The sequence below is a fragment of the Bombus vosnesenskii genome, unplaced genomic scaffold (assembly GCF_011952255.1).
Source record: "Bombus vosnesenskii isolate JDL3184/JDL3185 unplaced genomic scaffold, Bvos_JDL3184-5_v1.1 scf7180000013395, whole genome shotgun sequence".
Classification (NCBI taxonomy): Eukaryota; Metazoa; Arthropoda; class Insecta; order Hymenoptera; family Apidae; genus Bombus; species Bombus vosnesenskii.
In genome coordinates this window covers 37,501-56,791 of record NW_022883020.1, presented here as the reverse complement: position 1 = coordinate 56,791, position 19,291 = coordinate 37,501, and the positions used below count along the sequence as shown (strand labels likewise).

At 44.4% G+C, this 19,291-nt stretch overlaps 1 protein-coding gene and 1 long non-coding RNA gene across 20 annotated transcripts in view; one reads left to right on the top strand and one right to left on the bottom strand.

The window, feature by feature from the left end:
* Positions 1-3,305, bottom strand: part of LOC117237661 (disintegrin and metalloproteinase domain-containing protein 11) — a 72,708-nt gene extending 69,403 nt beyond the window's left edge. For 18 of the 19 annotated variants that reach the window (XM_033501842.1, XM_033501845.1, XM_033501835.1 and 15 more), the window contains exons 1-2: positions 3,113-3,305; positions 2,402-2,586 (exon numbers count right to left, since the gene is read on the bottom strand). In XM_033501842.1, the coding sequence (XP_033357733.1) occupies positions 2,402-2,486 (85 nt within the window). In that variant the 5' untranslated portion in view covers positions 2,487-2,586; positions 3,113-3,305. Of the gene's footprint in view, positions 1-2,401; positions 2,587-3,102 lie in introns of all 19 variants that reach the window. The other variant, XM_033501837.1, reaches the window with a different exon arrangement.
* Positions 3,306-9,968: 6,663 nt separating this feature from the next.
* LOC117237666 lies at positions 9,969-13,734 on the top strand. Its single transcript, XR_004494047.1, has 3 exons — positions 9,969-10,223; positions 10,314-10,374; positions 10,600-13,734. It is a non-coding gene; the product is annotated as an uncharacterized LOC117237666 (long non-coding RNA).
* The last annotated feature ends 5,557 nt before the right edge of the window (positions 13,735-19,291 follow it).

The window sequence follows — 19,291 nt, the reverse complement described above, 5'->3', positions numbered from 1 at the left end:
TGGCGGGAAAATGGCAAATTTGTAACCCTTCGGACATTTCAAATTCTAAGGAAGCGTCGTACTACGAGTGCCGAGGTATCGTAAAAGTAAAGTAACTTACGGCAAATGTGGCATGCAAGTTGAATAAATTGTAGGCGAATGATCGTAATTTCGAAACGATATGTATGACTTACTTCTAAAACAAGACGTGTGGAACGTGTTTAACGTTTTTCGGGGCAGGTCGGCCATATCCACGTTTGTTACAACTTTCCTATGGCATTCGCTATAAATTTGCTACATTTGTGTACCATATTGGAATGTTATGTGCTCAAAGTGTTACGCTTTGACGCTTTGTCGCTATGCCGGTTTCTCGATTGGGGGAACACGAGCATCGTCATGCGTTCCTATATTTCTCCAACGGATCGCCATTCGTCATCGAATCGTCTGGTTTTTCGTGCTGCTGCCCCTTTTCCCTCGAGTCAGCTCGTGATAACGCGCGCGCGGTTCCACGGCAACGCGCGGAGCAGCGACAGCGACGGTCCACCCCGAAATCCATCCGGTGACGTTCGAACGATAACGCGATACACAGATAGGTAATTAATCACGTCGATTAATCGATCGAATCTCGATTCAGTCTGTATACGCAAATATGTGGATCGTCATATCGTGACATGTTTATGACGTTTAGCCAGCCGGTGACGCAAACTTCATTATACATAATAGCGCGACAGAACGTCGCCTGCCTCTCCGTGCAAAAATTAATCACGCTCGCGGTCATGCGCGGCCGCGACAGCGGTTTACTATTCCCAGTTTCCAGGCTGAGAAGGATCAAAGAAAGTCTTAATCACCGGTAGCAGACGATATCACTTTTAGAAATAAAATAATACAACAACTGGGACACCGTCGCTCCAGTTGCTTCGTACATACTTGTACTCTGCTACTTGTCGAGGAAGAAAATCCAATTTGGCTAATTTCCACGTTTCTTCGAGAGACGCATTATTTGTCTAGCGCGGAGACAGCGTGCGCCGCTCGCGTCTAAGTATTTACACTCGTCGCGGCCTCGCGTGAACACGTCCATGCACCATCAGGGCAAATCGATACGAGATTACGCAGCGACTTATTAAGATTAACGTCTGCGTGCAAAACGTGCAACATAAGCGTGTGGTTTTACGCACAGTGGCGAATCGCGACATGCAAAGTGCGTAACACTAGTAACGTAACGCGATATTATGAATAATGCTGTTTCTGGATTCAACGCGGCGGAAATGCGCGACAATGGTTACGTATTACGCCCTGTCTATTCAAGATACGCTCTCTATTTTATCGCGAAATCGCTCCTTCGATCGCCCAACGAGATTTCTCTCCTTTCTACCTCCATTTTCTTATTTCGTTTCGTTTCGAACGTCGTCGAGCTCTTCGACGAAAGAAAGAAAGAAAGAAAGAAAGAAAGAAAGAAAGAAAGAAAGAAAGAAAGAAAGAAAGAAAGAAAAAAACGAAAAGGAAAAAAGCCGAGAAGGAAATGGAATAAAACGTAGAGACGCGAGATTTGCCGTGAAAATGTAGAGAGTTGGCCCGAGGAGAACAGCCAACTCGACACTCGTGAAACGATATCGTCGTGTCATGCAACACGCGTTGGAGGGAAATGGTTCACTGGAGGCTCAACGCACGTTGTATATAGCGCTGCCTTTATCTTTGAGTGTCGGTAGACGGAAGAGGATGAGAAAGGATCCGGGAGGCCGGATAACAATCACCGAATATTCTCGACGGTCTGCAACAGGCAATCGTGTGTAACCGGAACACACGCCATGCCAGCCTGGCCAACGATTAACGACCGCGTCCGAGTAGAATTTACGAGAACGAGCAGAGGAAAGATCAGACGGAGAGACGAAAAGACGTGCGCGAACGAGGCAGCTAAAACTGGCACGTAACGACCAACGACCACGTATAAAATTACAGGATCGCGTGCCAACAAGCATACATCAGATAGAGAGGAAGCAAGGAAGGAAGGAAGGACGGAAGGAAGGAAGGAAGGAAGAGTGGCCCGGAGGTGAGAGACTTGGAATTCACTAGGACGCGGAGAAATCGCTGATCGAGCATGGCCATGCTGGCTATCCTCGCTAAACCCGAAGGAAATTCCCCCGTGAATGAGAAATTTCCCCTCGGAACGGTGGGAGTGTAGCGGCTCGGTCACTTTGTTCGATCGCGAGGACCACGAGAAACAATTAGTAGCGGTGAGCAAAGATGGAAATGGATAGACACTGATGGTAGACTGCAAATAGGCAGTACAGGCGAGCGATAGTAGGGGGAAATGGGCAGACAAACAGATAGGATAGGCAGGCAGGCAGGCAGGCAGGCAGGCAGGCACAAGCAAACAAGCGAGCAGGCAGATCTGCGGACAAATAGGCAGGCAGGCAGGCGTTACCTCGCTTGGACGTGCTGTCGGCGCTGCTAATAAATCCAGGTACGGCAATCACGAGAACAAAGAGTCCACAGTGTAGCCAAAACATGTTTACGTCTTAACAACATTGTTTAATTCCATTTTACATGACGCTCGTAAAACACTACGATGGCGGTGGTGCTCATGTCGCGCATAATCAGCGATACTACCTGGTCGCCAGTTGGATCATGAGTACACGACTGACTGACTGGGTTACGCGGTTCGGGTAGGAGCGTAGAAGCGAGCGAAAAGCGAGAACCGAGGGCTGTGAGTGGTATATAGGGGCGCACAACCAAAAAGGGAATAGAAAGGAGGGAGAGCGGATAAAAGAACGAAAGAGCAAATAAGCGAAAAACCGAGCGAAAGATTCCGGAGGGAACAACCGATACCGGGATCTAATTGGAAAGAACGAGAAGCAGATGCGAGAAACGCAGAGAAATCGGCCAAGGTAGAGAATAACGAGAAAGAAAGAAGGAATAAAGCGGTTAAGGACAGAGAAAGATGGAAAGAGAACCAAATAATGTGAGATAGCGAGAGAGAGAAAGCGAGAGAGAGAGAGAGAGAGAGAGAGGGAGAGTGAGAGAGAGAGAGAATGAGAGAGCGAGAGAGGCAGACGCAGAACGAAAGAGAGAATTTGTAGAGAGGAGAGGAAAGTAGAGAAGGCTTGCGGCGATAGGAGGACAAACCGGCACCGACGGTATAGAACGACGGGTCCTCCTAGAACATCGCGAATCTCCTGGTACACTGGACGACACGCGATAATGCACCACGCTAGCGCACTACTTCCGCGATCTGGTCCGTACGTCGAAGGATACCCCCTACTCGCGCGCGCCCAGAGAGAGTGAAGGTCCCGGTCTCGAATCACGCCTCGGCTGCCATCTTCTACCTACGCCGGGAGTCTGGAGTATGAAAATATTCTCTGCTGCCTCCTCCAACCCCTCGCGTCCCTCGCCTCCCCACCCAGCACCCCACCCCGGAGGAGCTTTCCATGTAACCCCTCTACAAGCTCTCGCCCCGTCTCCCACCCCTACTTTCTACACCCGCTTCGTTCACCCGCGCCGTACACCCGCGCAGAGCCACCATCAGCTTGGGACCACCTCTTATCGATTCCTGCGCCATTTCCCGTCATTCCTGTCAAATCAATAACGCGGTGGCGGCAGCGCCGGTGGTGCTGCTTCGCCGGTGGTGCTGCTTCGCCGGTGGTGCTGCCTCGCCGGTGGTGGTGCACCGATCCTAGTAGTGGTGGTGCTGGTGGTGGTGGTGGTGGTGGTGGTGGTGGTGGTGGTGATGGTGGCGGCAGCGGCGGCGGCGGCGGCGCGGTGGCGCGGCGGCGGTGGCGGCGGTGGTGGCGATGGTGGTGGTGGCGATGGTGGTGGTGGCGATGGTGGTGGTGGCGATGGTGGTGGTGGCGATTGTAGTGGTGGCGGTGATGGTGGCGGCGGTGGTGGTGGCGGCGGCGGAGGAGCAGGTACCGGTGCCGGTGCCGGTGCCGCCGGTGCTGTGCCGGTAGCGGTGGCGGTGGCGGTGGCGGTGATGGCGGCGGTAGCGACCACCGCGGCGGCTCCTTCTTCGCCATGGATCAAGCGCAGATACAGAGATGCGAAATCCCTAGTCAAGCGAACCACCATTTTCCACCGTTACGATCACGAACCACAGCCGTCCGAAAGATGGGACACTGGCCGCCTCACCTGCATCCCTGCTGGACTTCGTCGCCCGGACGTTGCCCCGCGATATCACCGCTCTTCCACCCACAAATTTTCCTACCCGATATCTCTCTCTCTCTCTCTCTCTCTACCCACCCCCACTCCCCCTCCCCCTGCCGTTCTCCCTCTCAGCCGGTATTCATACATCACACATCATATATCGCGTCGCGCGATCGTCGACCGATCGCTTCCTAACGATCAGCGGCCTCCTGGACCATTCTCGCTACAACATCTCGCCTATCTCACCTCTTCTTTCTTCTCTCGAGCACCTCTGCCGTGTGTGTATCGATTTCGAAAGAGTGAAAAAAACTGGAAGAAACCCGAGCACTTTTGTTTGGACAAAAGTCTGAGGACGAGTCGAGATCGCGGCGAGAACGCGGTCTTTGCTAGGGCACTTCCAAGGGTAGAGCGCGGCTTATTCGTGCCTTTTATCGTTTACATGTACATGCGCGCGCGTGCACACACATACACGACCGGCATACAAGATCGAGTGTGCCTATTCAGCTCGCCTCGCTAACGAAATTTCCTAGCATCTTACCTGCTGGTTTCGCACATAGTACGGACAGCGAGCAAGCGCAATCTCACGTCCCTAAATTTACACGTTGTGACGAGCAGCTGGCATCTGCTGCGACTTTGCGATACGCGTTATTTACAACGACCAATCTGTTCGCGTGGCGCAACGTTTATCTCGCGACTGCAATTCGTCGGTAGGTGAGCCAACGTAAATAACACGAAGCGATCGATGCTGAAAATACATTGTCGAAACGCGCCGGCCAATTAAGCGATATGAAACTCTTCGAATTTTGAAAAGACCTGGACTCGACTCGCGAAGCAACAAGGACGCGGTGCGGTACGTCGACGAAAGGAAAACAGATTTGGGTGGAAACACGGGTGGAAACCAGCGAAACCAAGTCTCGCCTGTACACTGTACACTTTCACGGAAAGCGCGTATGGTCATTGGCTCGATATTCTTCGACCGAGCAAACAAATTTCATCGAAAGCTCGTATACCGCGTATTCTCCCGTTCGATTCGTCTATCGAGTCTCTCCTTGTCGCTGGAAACCCTGCTCTCTTGCATTCTCGAGAAAGGATTTTACGACGACGAGGAATTTTTATCCACTTCACCCGTATATTTTACCGAGCTATTCATTTGTTATTCGTTTACGCGTTCGCCGCAACTTTCCCGCGTCTGTCCTGTCGTGATTTGGCAACACGCGTACAGACCCATAGACTCGTACCTCGGATATAATTAGCCGACGATGCCAATCTCGCATCGTAATCTCGTATCGTGTTCGAAGAATAAAACCAGTCGCCACGATCTAAATACGCGCAGGTACGCGCCAATAACTCTTTCACGCGTCTCGAATGCGATCCGCCTACTAACTGCAGCCGAGTTTTCCTTTTCGTAAAGGCACGAAGGCACCGAACTGTAGCCAAACAACAGGTGCACGCGGCTCGCCTATCGATATCGTCTAATATCGTGCCAGGGATATCGTGCCGCGTCATTGCGCGAGCAACGAATTTCGAACCCTGGTGCGATGAACCTGTCAGTGTGCACATGGTTTTTCTGCATTGGCTGCCACACGTGTCTACGTTGTCTACGGACAACTGTTCGTCAATGCTGACTTGGCCTAATTATTACCGAGCATCCAGGGTAAAGATGTATTCTATCGAAAAGTCGTGCAACGATTTCGCTGACCAGCCTCTTGCGAATCGCTGACTCCGACAATCGAATCTCCAGCTCCGTTTTCAGCATCCTTCGATTCGTTCCTATGTATAATTCGTACAGAAAAAGTATTCCGACGTTCGTCTTTCCATCTTTCATACGTATACGTTATAGAAAATATTTTGTAGTCTCGTTGCCACTATAACGAGACGCGGCTAACGTGACAATACTGGTCAAATTTGAAACGGATGCGAAAGAAGTTGCGTATAAAAGTTACGATATATTTATCGGAAGCATACAGTTTGTAAAGGTGATTAAAGTGTTTAAACGGTCAATTGTTCGCTACATTAATAAACCACAATATACAGCAATAAATACAGCGAAATCATCATTAGCGCTAACTGCACGTTTAACATTATTTGTCGTTTCACTTGAAATTTAGATTGATCGTTGTTCGACCTGTTAGATAGATCGGGCAAATAATTTTTTTCCTCTAAAGACGCAAAATTTGTCCACCATGGAATTTATCGCTTGCCTAACAAATCAAAGGCTTGAGGTTATACAGAGCAAGGATAAACGCTTTGGTGAAACAATTTGCGGTGTTCTTTGAGTAAAAACTTTCAGTTTCGTTGAAAGATATATACCATATTATCTATGCCTCGTGCATCTAATAATTTTCAATGCGCCAATCGATCCGTCTTGACATTCGCTATAAAAAATTGTTAACCTATTCATGTCGAAAGGCCATTAGTGTAACAGACACAAGATATAACATATAAATACATATTTTATCGTTTATCTTGCAAATCGTCGTATAAAATACAAGGACAAACAAAAGACACAACTTCCGTATTTGTTTTCCTTGTCTTTCATACTACAGGCTTTAGTACTTTTTTTTTTTTTTTTTTTTTAATAAAAGTGCAAATATCTGCTAGAACAATGGTTCTTCCATGTGAACATATTAACAACTTTTTATATACTAGAGAATGAAAAATTATACGATTCCATTTAAGAAAATTCCTGCCTAACGTTTCTCTTATATCTACAACAGATAGTTTATCGATAATTCGCAGCATTTATAGCTTAAAATCCATCAACCCACCCATCCATCCATCCATCCATAGTTGATAAAAATGTTGGAATACTGTCGCGAGCCAGTGTACAGTGTACAGAATACGGACGGAACGACTGACCGAGGTGCGCAGTTTCTTCGTGGTAATCTCGGTCTATAAGCAGAGAGTAGAGAGCAAACACGTAAGATACAATTACCAAGAAGGAATGGAACAAAATTATAGAGACGGGTGATTTTCGTGCGAGCTCGCGAGAATTGGCATGCTCCATTGTCGTGGACGGCCGGTGATTAATAGACACTGAGGCAAATAACGATCAGATATATCGTGGCAAACGGTGAAACAACGGTTGAGAATAACGGGCGACGTTCGCCGCCAAGCATCGATGGATATATTTACCCTATATTATATTACACATCATATGTATAACGAGCTGTGTGTACAGCGTACAAGTTATTCGTAATGCGAGCACTGGCGACAGAATGTTATTTGCAGAGGAAAGACGTTTGCGCGTAAAGAGAGAGAGAGAGAGAGAGAGAGAGAGCCTCGGAGAAAAGATCCAAAAATTAAGGAGCATCTTTCTGAACAGACAGACAAGTTGAATAGAGGGATAATTGAACGAACGTATCGCAAACTGTCGGCTCTATTTTCGGCACGAACGCGAAGCCCACGAGTTGTTCCCTCGATTCGGCCATCCATCAACTGATAATAAGTAGAAAATTAACTTTGAGAGCTCTTAGGCCCGTCTCTGTTCTCTTCACGCGGAAACGACAGGTTCGGCTACGCGTTGCACAGAGGAAAACACCGTGGTTTCTCTGCTCCCCTTGCTTGACCAGAGGCACGACTATCGATAAAATGTACAACCTATTCGTACAACCGCCACTATGAAAAAAGTGGTTGCAAGATTTCGGAATAGAATTATTACCATGGTCAGCATCGAGTTCTGCCCGATCGAGAATCTATGGGCAATTCTAGTAAAAAAAGTTTACGATCAGGAGAAGCCACCGATAGAAAATATCGTTGAATTTGGAAAAAGGAGTAAAATCCGCGTGGGCGGATATTCATTCCGAACGAAACATCAAGTCATTTAGTGGATACGATATAGCGTACCTAGCGGATTAATAGAAGTGATCAAGAATAAAGGAAAACCTGCTGAATATCGAACGTGAATGTAACAAAGTTAACGTTAAGTTGTTTATATCTCTTTACAGGCAAAACACAATATTAAGAGAGAATTTAATCCTTTCCGGTCTTCATTAAGAGAGAATTGAAAAGAAGACAATTTCTGATCGTTGCGCGTTCAGTCTTGCTTTATATTACAATATGAAATTATATGAACAATTTCGCCAATTTTTGCTTTAATGTGCCAAAATTTAGCTATTAATGGAATTGAAAAATCTAAAAATAATATTCTGCTTACGATTATTCATGGCACTGTACACTGTATGCGCTTTAGTTGTAATCTTGTTCTACCGTTCCAAAAGATTTCGTCCATCCGTTAAAACGATAAAAGACAATTTAACGCATAGGTACGATATCGAACAAAAACATGTAATCAGAGTATGCAGCAGAACAACAATAACGATATTTTAGCAATAGGTACGCCACATATATATAAATACGTATAAATGAGAGTGCATTGGCAAATTTTGATTTGATTGTCACACGGTGAACTCGCGAATACGTAGCTATGTGACACGCCGTACGCTGAAAAGCTGAAGACGTTGCTCGGAGAGCAGATCACGCTATATCGTAGCAGCGACGTTCCAAAGAAAACACGATCGCAGCGAAGAAGGTCGCTGTTGGCATTGCGAATATGTATAGGTAAACTGTTTCCGGTTCGCATTTTCAACTCTTGCTTCCTTTTGCCGTAAGTTAACGTTTCACATAGCTGAAACTTACTCGAGAAATGCTTTCAAATGACGAAAATCGCATTAAAGTCAGCGATCGTCGTGATTAGCTCGAACATAGAGACGTATGTGCATATAGAATACGTATAGACCATCAACTATATTTTATACCATGTATAGAAGGTAGATATTTATGATATATAATTTACGATATATGTACATGCAAACAAAGAAACAAATTCTCTCAAACAGAAGAAGAAATTTAGAGCCAAGATACTGCATATTATATTTTCTGCGATAAGTTGAAATATAAATGAATAGATTACGAATGATTTTATTACAGTTGACGCGTTACAGCTAGAGATGACACGAACTGGTATTTGTGAATCACGAGTGATTCGATCACGTTCATTAGCAATTCGCTTTCACGGTGATTTGTGATTCTTCGCGATCGCTTCCGATTAACGGCAAAAGCATAACTGTTCTTTGCCTACGCGTCGCGTTGCCTAACCTTATCTTATATTAACTTATATTAACCTAATCTTATATTGACGATGAACATCGTGAAATGAACATTGCGATTTTGAAACCGAGAAGAATTAATATTTCACTCTTTAAAATACCGATACGAGATAAAGTAAGGAAAATTGAATAATTTTCCATTTTTAATATTAAACAAAGTATCATTGTTTTTGCTTGGTCGCTGGTACAGGTATCCTCGATAATCATAAAGCCAAGCTGAGTCGCTTCAGATTTGTTCCGAACCTACCGTATTATCGTGTTACACGGCAGATACCTATAAACGAATTTCAAATGATCCTGTTGCAATTAATACGTTGCATTCTACCTGCGTCGCTTTATTCACCTGAACCATATTACGATATACCTTAACGATATTATCGATATATCGTCAAGTATCAATAAGATAACACATCCATAACCTACAGTCGCAATCGATAGCTGCTTCTCCGTTAAATTGCCGTTCATTAAATTTCCACAACGTTCGGCTCGCAATGCCGTGGATCGCGCAACGGTGTTGTTCGAGTACAAGTCGAAAGATTTTCTGTTACGGCGCCGGATACCCGGCACCCGGGTACCCAGCCCCGACCACCGCCACCGTTCCACGGCAGGAAATTCGTTTTCCAGCAACACGTATTTGCAAAGGGAAACGCTCGTTCGCTCGTTCGCTCGTTCGCTCGTTCGCTCGTTCGCTCGTTCGCTCGTTCGCTCGTTCGCTCGTTCGCTCGTTCGCTCGTTCGCTCGTTGACCAATAATGTGTAAATCAGGGAAGAAGCGCTCGGTATATTTGCAACGTTCCGCGTTAGATAACGTGTCTGTTATTATAAATTACGAGATGGAGCGTCGATGCGAGCAGTGAGCTTGCAAACCGCGAGTAGCCTAGTTGCATCTTCGCGGTCAACGATCTTCTGATTCTGGCGCAGTGCGGATGCTTAAAAATTTCTTCTGCCGATCGTTCGACGTGTAACCCACAAGCCGACGGACACCATGGATAACGTGGTAACTTGCAATCGAAACAAGTAACGCTTTATTCGTCCCTCTTTGTCTCTGCTATCGATTTTCTCTCTTCGATTTCTTCCTCGATTCTAGCCCCTATCTCGCAGAGATAAAGCGTATGATAAGCGTAGACTTGGACCCTAAACGAGCCTAGGTACGTCGTACACAAGTGTCGGTAACGCACACATTTGTCGAGTGTATACACACCAGAGGGATCATTTATTGGATACAAGGACACTTGCTGGTTACATCAACGGAATACTCTAACAAGCTTTACTTTATTTCATATAATTCATTTTATTTGTATAATATCTTACATTTTGTATTGTTTATTCGTCTATTTAGTTGTTTATTTACCAAGTATAACGATTTAACGTAGGGAACGGAGAAGAGGCAGTGGAAATAAAGGCAGCGCAAGATGGATATGTATGATAGAAAAAGAAAAAGAACGAGAATAGACATCCACGAAGCAAATAGACAGAGGAACACGGTATAATAGCACGAAGAAAAGTTACAGCATAACATCGTCGTAAGAAACGGTCAGGAGATTGTCTTAATCATACGATTTATGCATTTATTGCTATTAGTAGCCATACTACGTGCAATGTTGCACGTGTTGCGTATGAAACGATAGATGACTTCTTAAACTTGTTGCTGGTACATCGAGAAAGAGCAATTGCACGATATCCGGACAGTGAACAATACCTTTAGCTACTTTACTAACGAAGATTGTATCAGCTGTAAACTACCGAAGGGCATTACCGCGATTGTGAGAATTAAAGAGCATCGGATGTTCGGTGTGTTTGGCGTCTTAAAAATTTCTATCGAACGCTCTTCGTGTTACACAGCCGTGAGACATACGATACGGAGACTATGTTATACTATCATATTCTAAAATTTATATATCTTATTCCTCATTAATCATTTCTAACCAATTAAAATTCATGTTTATGGAACAATTGATGGTGCAAACGGATTGCAGGTAATATGCAAATATGTATAAAACGTCCGAATGGTTTATTTCAGTATAGTACTCGTTACTTGATACATAATACTACGTAAATACGTATAGCATCTAATATGTAGAATGATTTTCCATCCAAGTTTCATTTTCTTGACCATCTCCATAAAAATGTAAATTTTTTCTCCATAAGAAGAGAATCCATAATTCTATATTTAAACTGTACGAATACTTTTGACCGTCACTGCATATCGGTTTTTCAAGTTCAAGTTGTTGCGTCGACGACGCGACGACATTCGAGTGTCGACTATCGGTTGGCGCATCATTGATAAACGCCTTATCGAATTATCGACATCGAGTGGCAAGGTAAATGTAATACACAGAGGCAACGCTTGCTGGATATTAGAAGGGAACTCGCGGCACGTAAGCGTTTCACATGGAAAACACGATTCAGGCTATTTTCGCGCGAGAAAACGACACGTGCCAGGGAATAAATCGTGCCCGTTCGTCCGTTTCGCGTCGAGCTCGAGCACGGGTCGCTTGGAAGGCGCGTAATTTCGTACGTAGCATAGCAAGTTCCTCCTCTTCTTCCGTTTCCGCGTTTCTTGTCAGCAAAGACGGAACTTTCGTCCGAATCTTCACGCTACTTTGTCATCTGTTCCGCACCATTTCCTTTATTTGTTCTCCCGCGCTGCACCGATGCAAAGTCTACCGGCGGCAACTTTCGGCGATTAACTTTTTTCGCCCGAATAAACAGTGAGAACGGTGCCCGCGCGATCTTCGCGTATCGATAGCTCACCGGGATATGTCGCGCTAAAATAAACTGCATTATTAGCCAGCTGCGCCAAACTCGTTGCCCGTTTCACCCAACTTGACGCTTCGTCGCATACCTACGTTGCGCTGTTCCAATTCTCTTCTCCTCCCTCTTCTCTTCCTCCTTGAAGTTAAAACTCATTGTCAGCATTAGGGGCGACTACTCGATACGCGCCACCGTGCTGCAGCACTCTAGGATATTTCGGAAATCGCTGATATTATAATTTTTCTTTTGCGCTGTTCTCTTCGTTCTCTCTCTCTCTCTCTCTCTCTCTCTCCCTCTCTCTCTCTCTCTCTTCGTGGCTCCTGCTCGTCAGACACGGACACAATATTTGAAGATCGCTTCTAGACTGAACACAATATATATTTAATGTATTGTGCGCAATGGTCCGATAAAAGACCAAAAGAGTTTTTCGTGTTTTTTTCAAATTCAGGCAGCTTATAAAATTAGAAGAAAGGAAGACCCAGTCGATTTTGGTTCGGGCCAAGATGTATATAAAATTTGAAGCTAATCGATGAAACAGATTTGAGGATATCATGGCTCTGTTGAAAGACATAGATCTGAGAGGAACGTGTTTTGCGTACCAATAATAATCATTGGTACAAAGAATACACCTTTGAAATTATATTTTTAAGGAAATGCTGAAAATGGATCGGTTGTTTCAGAGGTTCGCGCAAGAGTCGAGTAGGAATCGGCGTTTGTTAAGTCTGCGGTGGCACGTGGAATCGCCAGAGGGCACCCCGTTTATTCGTACTCGAATTAGCTGGTATCGTGAACGCGGTAATACGTAATAAATATTTATAGGGTTCGAGCGTATTCCGTATAGCCTCGATTCGTAAGCGCGGACTTGGCGGAAGCGGAAAGGGTAGTAGAAGCCGTTGAGCCTTATCCAGCCACTTTCTCGTGGACGATAATAGGCTCGTTTCGCTGGGTAAAATCTTAGGCTGCAATCAATTTACTTGAAACTGGTCTACGTGCGCGATTCACCGAGATAACCAACATTCTAAGCCGAGGCGGCTTTCTCGACAGCGTAGATAGAGGGGACACCTTGGAGGCTAAGTTTTCTGAAAATGACTGACGGCGGATTATCAGATCGTCGGGAGTTTCCCTCGTAAATTATTAAAACTGCTCAGCGTCCAAGTCCGCGTTCTACGTTCACCGTATGTACCGCACCTCTGTATACTGTATATTGGTACATCGAATTTTCGGTGTCGAGCGAGAAACACTTGTCGCGTTTCGACAAATATTGACACCTCCGATCTGCTACAATTGCTACTACTCCCTTTGTCGCAACGAGAAGCGCGTCCTTTCGTTTATTTATTTATCAGCAGCAGCGGTGGCACTAGCATCAACGAACGAAAGATGGAACCGAGTAAACTATTTTCATTTTTTCCTAAGAGATTGTCCTTCTGCCTTTAACCTCGCCACGGTCCTACGACTTTTCTATTTCAATGTTGCTCTCATTTTAGCAAACCAAGTTTTAAAATTATAAACAAAATTTTCCAATGCTTTGAGACGTTTAACAGACGATTGGAACGTGAAATCATAGATGAGAAGTTTTCGCTCAACTGTGTAGATATCTAATGTAGCAATGTAACCAATGTAGCAAATAATATCTATATAATTGGATAAGAAAGACTATTTGTAACCTATGAAAGGCTTACCTGTATAGCCTAAATGCTAACAACTGAGATTTTAACGTGTAACATTAAATAAAATGTTTATCACGTTTGATTAAATTTTTGTAGCATTCAGTATCAGTTTAGTATCCGAAGATACGCAACGAGAAGACTTGGGACTCCGTGCAATTACTTTGTCTTTTATCTCATACAAAGGTGAAAATGCGGTGCAAACGGCAAAAATATGTTTTATATGCACGATGATAATTTGTAATTACAAACACGTATAAAATGCGTATAATATGCCTATAATATGCGTATAATATGAAGAAACGTAAGAAATAATGAAAGTGAAGCAATTGCTAGAATATTTAGTGCGTGAATTAAATCCTTATGTAGATCCAATCTACAGTCTAGTTGTACCATACCATAGTTATACCATAGTATAACACCATGTGTTATACCATAGTATTAAACCATAGAGATTCTTTTATTTTATTATTTTATTTTAAAATTATCGAAGCCCAGCGTTGCCAATCATCTATATCAACTGGGTGTAGCTACTTTTTGCCTAACCCAATACGATTTCTTTTCCCGTAGACAATCGACTAGATAGTGATTCGTTCGTGCAACATAATTAAGGTTGACCGTGCGTCACCGAGCCGGACTCCCCGGTTCTACCCCCGCGAACCTGCTCTACACGAACTTGCACGAGATTCAGGCAAAGTTTACCGAAACCGAAATCCATAGTTTACTAACGACATATTCCTGTTTATTGACACGTGCCAGCCAAGCTTACAATTAGCTAAAGGGCGGAATGAGTTTAGGGTGTGCGCGATAAAGCCATTGGCAGGGCTTCGCGGCCAACTCTCGTGTATGGCTAAAAACACTCGACCCCGGGATGCGGTCAGAACGGAAAGGTTCTCGTGGGCGAGTTCAGGGCCAACAGAATTTCGCAGCAACCGCTAATTGATAATACGCTTTAACCGTTCTTCTGTAAGTAACGAGTCAACCACATCGAAAGCGAGCCAGGGCGTGAAATAGAAAAATATATATATATATATTTATAAATCGTCAATCGTCAAATTCGTCAATAAACAACGATGAAACTCCAACGAAGACACAGCCAGCAAGTCAATACCATAGAAGGATATGTGAAATGGATGTAGGGACGATAAATCATTTAGTGGAAGATCGTACAGGTAGTATATATCAGCGCTCGTGTGGATACTAATAAGTATCCGGGTCACTTTGCTGGATTTGTAACAACAGCTCGTATGCAAGTTTGACCAAAATACCTGTAGAAATTAACGATGAATTAATAATTAGAAGCAACGCTTACTATCTTTTTATGGAATATAAATCGATAGTTATGCGTTGAAGTCCACGGAGTTCCAATGAACTCGACCTTGAGACATGTCGTAAAAAGGTGTTGGTCGGGAAGGTCCCGAGTAACATGCATATTTGTCCGGTGGTTCAAAAGTTAGATTTCGTTAGATCTTTTGGGGGGAGAGAGAGAGTCTGACAGAGAGAGTCTCGGCGTCCCTCGGTAACTCATGCAATCTCGCCTAACCATATCTTACCACTATCAGGATCGCAATCCTATGCAAATGCATATGCAATTTTATTTCTAACCACTTATATTCGAGTAAATGCGATCTAACAAGTGCCAAGTTAACAATGATTGTACGGCCCTTGAGCTAAATCAAACGAAAAAAAGAAAAAAGAAAACACACGGTCGTTTATATAAGAAAGGCCTCAACTTTCATTTGTATTATACCTAGGGTAGGGGTGGGAAAGCTGTAGACGCGGCTCCGCATCTAACTGCATGGCTACCTCAATGTACATACGTATATCCAAAACATATTTGCTTTATCTTATGTACTATTTATTTCAAGTTTTATAGTTAAAGTAAAAGCAAAAGTATTCACCTTTAAAAGCTCGACTAGCCTATATTTAGGCTTTAGCCTGTATTCGGATCATCTTCTTTAACACTAAATTTTTAAATGCGATCATGTGCTTAAACGCAATGTTTCAAGTGAAAAATGTTTTTCTCGAAAACGCTAAAATTCAGCTGACAATATGTATTTATGCGGTGAGTCATCGACCTGTTCGTACGACGTTTTCTCCTTGTTTTAATGCGTAATTCCCCAAAGTATTGGCGCGAAGCAAATAATTTAAGCATCCCATAATGAAGATACGCGAATAAGAGAAACAGAGGAAAAACGATCGACCGAGAAACGAACGTATTCGCTGGCCAAGTAACGTGTCCGACCGCTACCGATCAGTTTCGGTCAACGACTACTGCGGCTCGATCGTGTTCAATCCCGCAGCTCGCGAAATAGGTGAAATTCGATTCGATCGCAAAGGGTAGCGTACGGCTCTGCCAAGGCCGAAGAAAAGGTTGGCTGATCGAGGTCCGTCTCGCAAAGGCAAGAAACTCTGGCCAGCTATATGGGAGGGAATCAAAGGGAAGAAAGTTGCGCGCGATATATAGGTCGGGTCAAAGGTTTTTCGCCGGCGGTAGTGCCAATCAAACGAAACCCTTAGCCTTTCGATCGGTCTCGTTCCTCTCGACTCCCGCCTTATAATTACCGTCGCGGTAATAGCTAGCAGTCAGTCGGGGGGACGTGTGAATGCTATTTTACGCTTGACTTATAATTTCCGATTACCGACGCGCTACTTCTATTCACAAGGCGGAGGGCGAAGGGTAACTCGTGCCAGCGAAAAACGCGGCAACTGCGACCCAAGTTTCCAACGTTGTTCTAATTACCACTGAAAGCGATGAACGCTTGGTACGAACGTGCTTCGAGGATGACCAGCTTTCGGCAGGAAGTCGATTAAAAGAAACGCCAGGGTCGCACGTCACGTCGTTCCTCTTTTCTCCTCGATTCGTGAAATATTCGTTTCACTGCCGATTCGGAGAAGAAAAATACAAGACACGTTTTACGATCTTCGATAGGTACATTGATTTTCTGTAACGAGCAAACACCCCCAGGCGAAGATTTTCCTACGAGGATGTATCGAATAATCGATGTTGCTGTATGCATTGGTGACGTCAGAAGCGTGGAATGCGCTCGCATTGCGCTCGTACTCCACCAAATCACTCCGTAATTAAAATACATTTCGCTGATTCGAGCGCGCACACCGCATTCCCGGAATACCGTGTCCGTGTCAGAGGACAGCTATTTATTCGGAGAAAAATTGCGGTGCCTCGAGAGTTTCCGAGCTACATACATCTCGAATCGACGCGACGATTGCCTACATTTCCCTCCTACTCACTCTCTCTCTCTCTCTCTCCCTCCCTCCCTCCCACCCCGTCCTTCTTCCTCCTTCTCACTCCCTATCACACCCATCCCCCCTCTCTCTCTACGCCTCTCTTCATCTATCGTTTCTATCTTCGTCCCTTCCCCTTCACCGTCCTATTCCACCCTTCTCCCTCTTCGTCCCTAATAAATTAGTAAAGTTGCGAGCATCGAGGGAACAGATGCTCGACGAGCCGAGGGCCTTTACACGCGTGCTTGTATCTTCCTCCACGAATCGAATTGGCTGGAGATAAACACAGCGTCCGACGTAATCCGTTGACACGAAGAAAATGACGTGTTCGAAGAGAGAGGAATCACGTCGCCGTGTAACATCGTGGATCAATATCTTGGTCGCCTGTTGCGAGATTACACCTTCTGCCTTCGGTATTTATTCGGCCGCTAAGAGAACCAAATAAGAATGTCTCTTTTCGCGGCTTAGTTATTCGCCGAGACTAAGGACAGGCAGATAAGTACGCGAGCTTTTTACTGATAACTTTGCGTCGTAGCCAGGCCAGCACCGCTGCTAACATCGCGCCGTGTGCTCCTGAAGATGGGCCGTCTCGATCATTTCTTCGTCCAACGCGATTAAAAGCCGAGTAGAATTTTCCCCCGTAAAGATAAGAACGGGCGATGCAAACCGAATATCAATGTTCCAGCAGCACACGGATACCAAAGACTCGTTGTTCCTATCCGACTCGCGGCTTTCAGTTTAATGAAAACACATTTCAATCGTACCGGGGATCCAACGACGAGATATACTGCCGCGCGTTTCGATCGCGCGATGTATATAATTTACGATCAAAGAAAATAGAAGACCGGCCGTCCGATATCTTTATTCGTAAACGGGTGAACGAAACGTTTCTTCCTCGACGCTGAATCGATAAATAGAAATAGCAAAGTCCTCGCGATCGAACGCGGCCTTATCCCCTAGCTTTTCTATCTTACGTCGAGTATCGTTCGGGATCAACGGCGCCAGCGTGACTCGTTATTCGTCGTCGTTGTATTCCGCGAACATGAAACGGAGAATGATGAAAAAGAGCCAAACTTGTGTCCCCTTCAGGCACCTAAAATTCCAACGAGGCATCATTCTGTAGGTGTTCCCAAGGTATAAAAGTGCAATCATTCATGGAAAATGTGATGGGTAAGTTGTAAAAATTCTAGACCAAGTTGACGATGCGATGCAATGCGATGGAATATTACATCCCATCTGGTTTTAGCAGTCAGTTATAATTGGTCGTAGTATAATTAGAAACATATTTCATGGAATATTTGCATCGTAATGCATTGCATTAACTTGTCGTTTAATTGATAAATATTAATTAACAATTCGAAGTTTAATTAACAATAAATATAAATACCGATGTTCCTTTACGAAGTAGAGTTTCAATTTTTGCATTTCATTCAAAGTCGGAAAGTTGCCGAGCTCCGTCAACTTTATCCACATTCTTTTTACACCTTTCTCATCAGATTTGCCATAAATGGCTGTACTTTTACATCTTTGGATTCATCGAACGATGTCTTATTAGTATTTTAGGTGCTTCAAGTTGAGTGCCACGAATTTCGTACTTTCTCACTAACCTCTCGACCCGAGTCAGCTGCGATGAATCGCTTAGAACGTCGTGATCGCTGGGAAAAAGGGCGCGAAAGATTTCTCACCATAAGATCCTGCGAGTCAAATGTTTGTAAAATGGTACTCTCGAAGCGGCGCCGAGCGAAGCGAATCTTATTCCCTAGCTCGAACGCTCTTCGCCAAATTGCCGTCTTTCGTTTACTTAAACGGTTATTCCATTTAAATTGACCGTAGACCATCGAATCTACCGAAGGATTTGTATCTACGACGTGAAACATCCTCTCGAACGAGTTCGTTCAGTGGCTCACGAAAGTACAGTACAAAGTATACATTTTGCAGAGATCGTAAAACTATTTAAACAGGCTTAAATCATCTACTGCGTTGAGTATGAGTCTCGGTACTCAGTCGGACCATATTTACTATTTAAGATGACCATTTACACTATGTATATTCGTTTTTTGCTAAATACAGGTTTGCGCTAAACATGTTGCAGTTTCTATATATGCACGTATGTATATTTTCAGATTGAACTGATATTTTGTCAATATAACTGTGGCAGTTGCGTCCCATTATAACGCTAATGAAATATCCAAGTGTTTTACATAATACTCTTACCTTCTTAAATATAAATACTCTTGCAAGCCACTGTACGAGCGATTCCACATACGTTATAGGTTCTTTGTCAACGATATATCGTATATGTGTATATGGTTCTTTATTATTTACATTCTCGTTTATTTGCGCATCGTTCATCAGACACTCGCTCGCAGACACTTGTATACTAGTATGTATGCATGTGTAC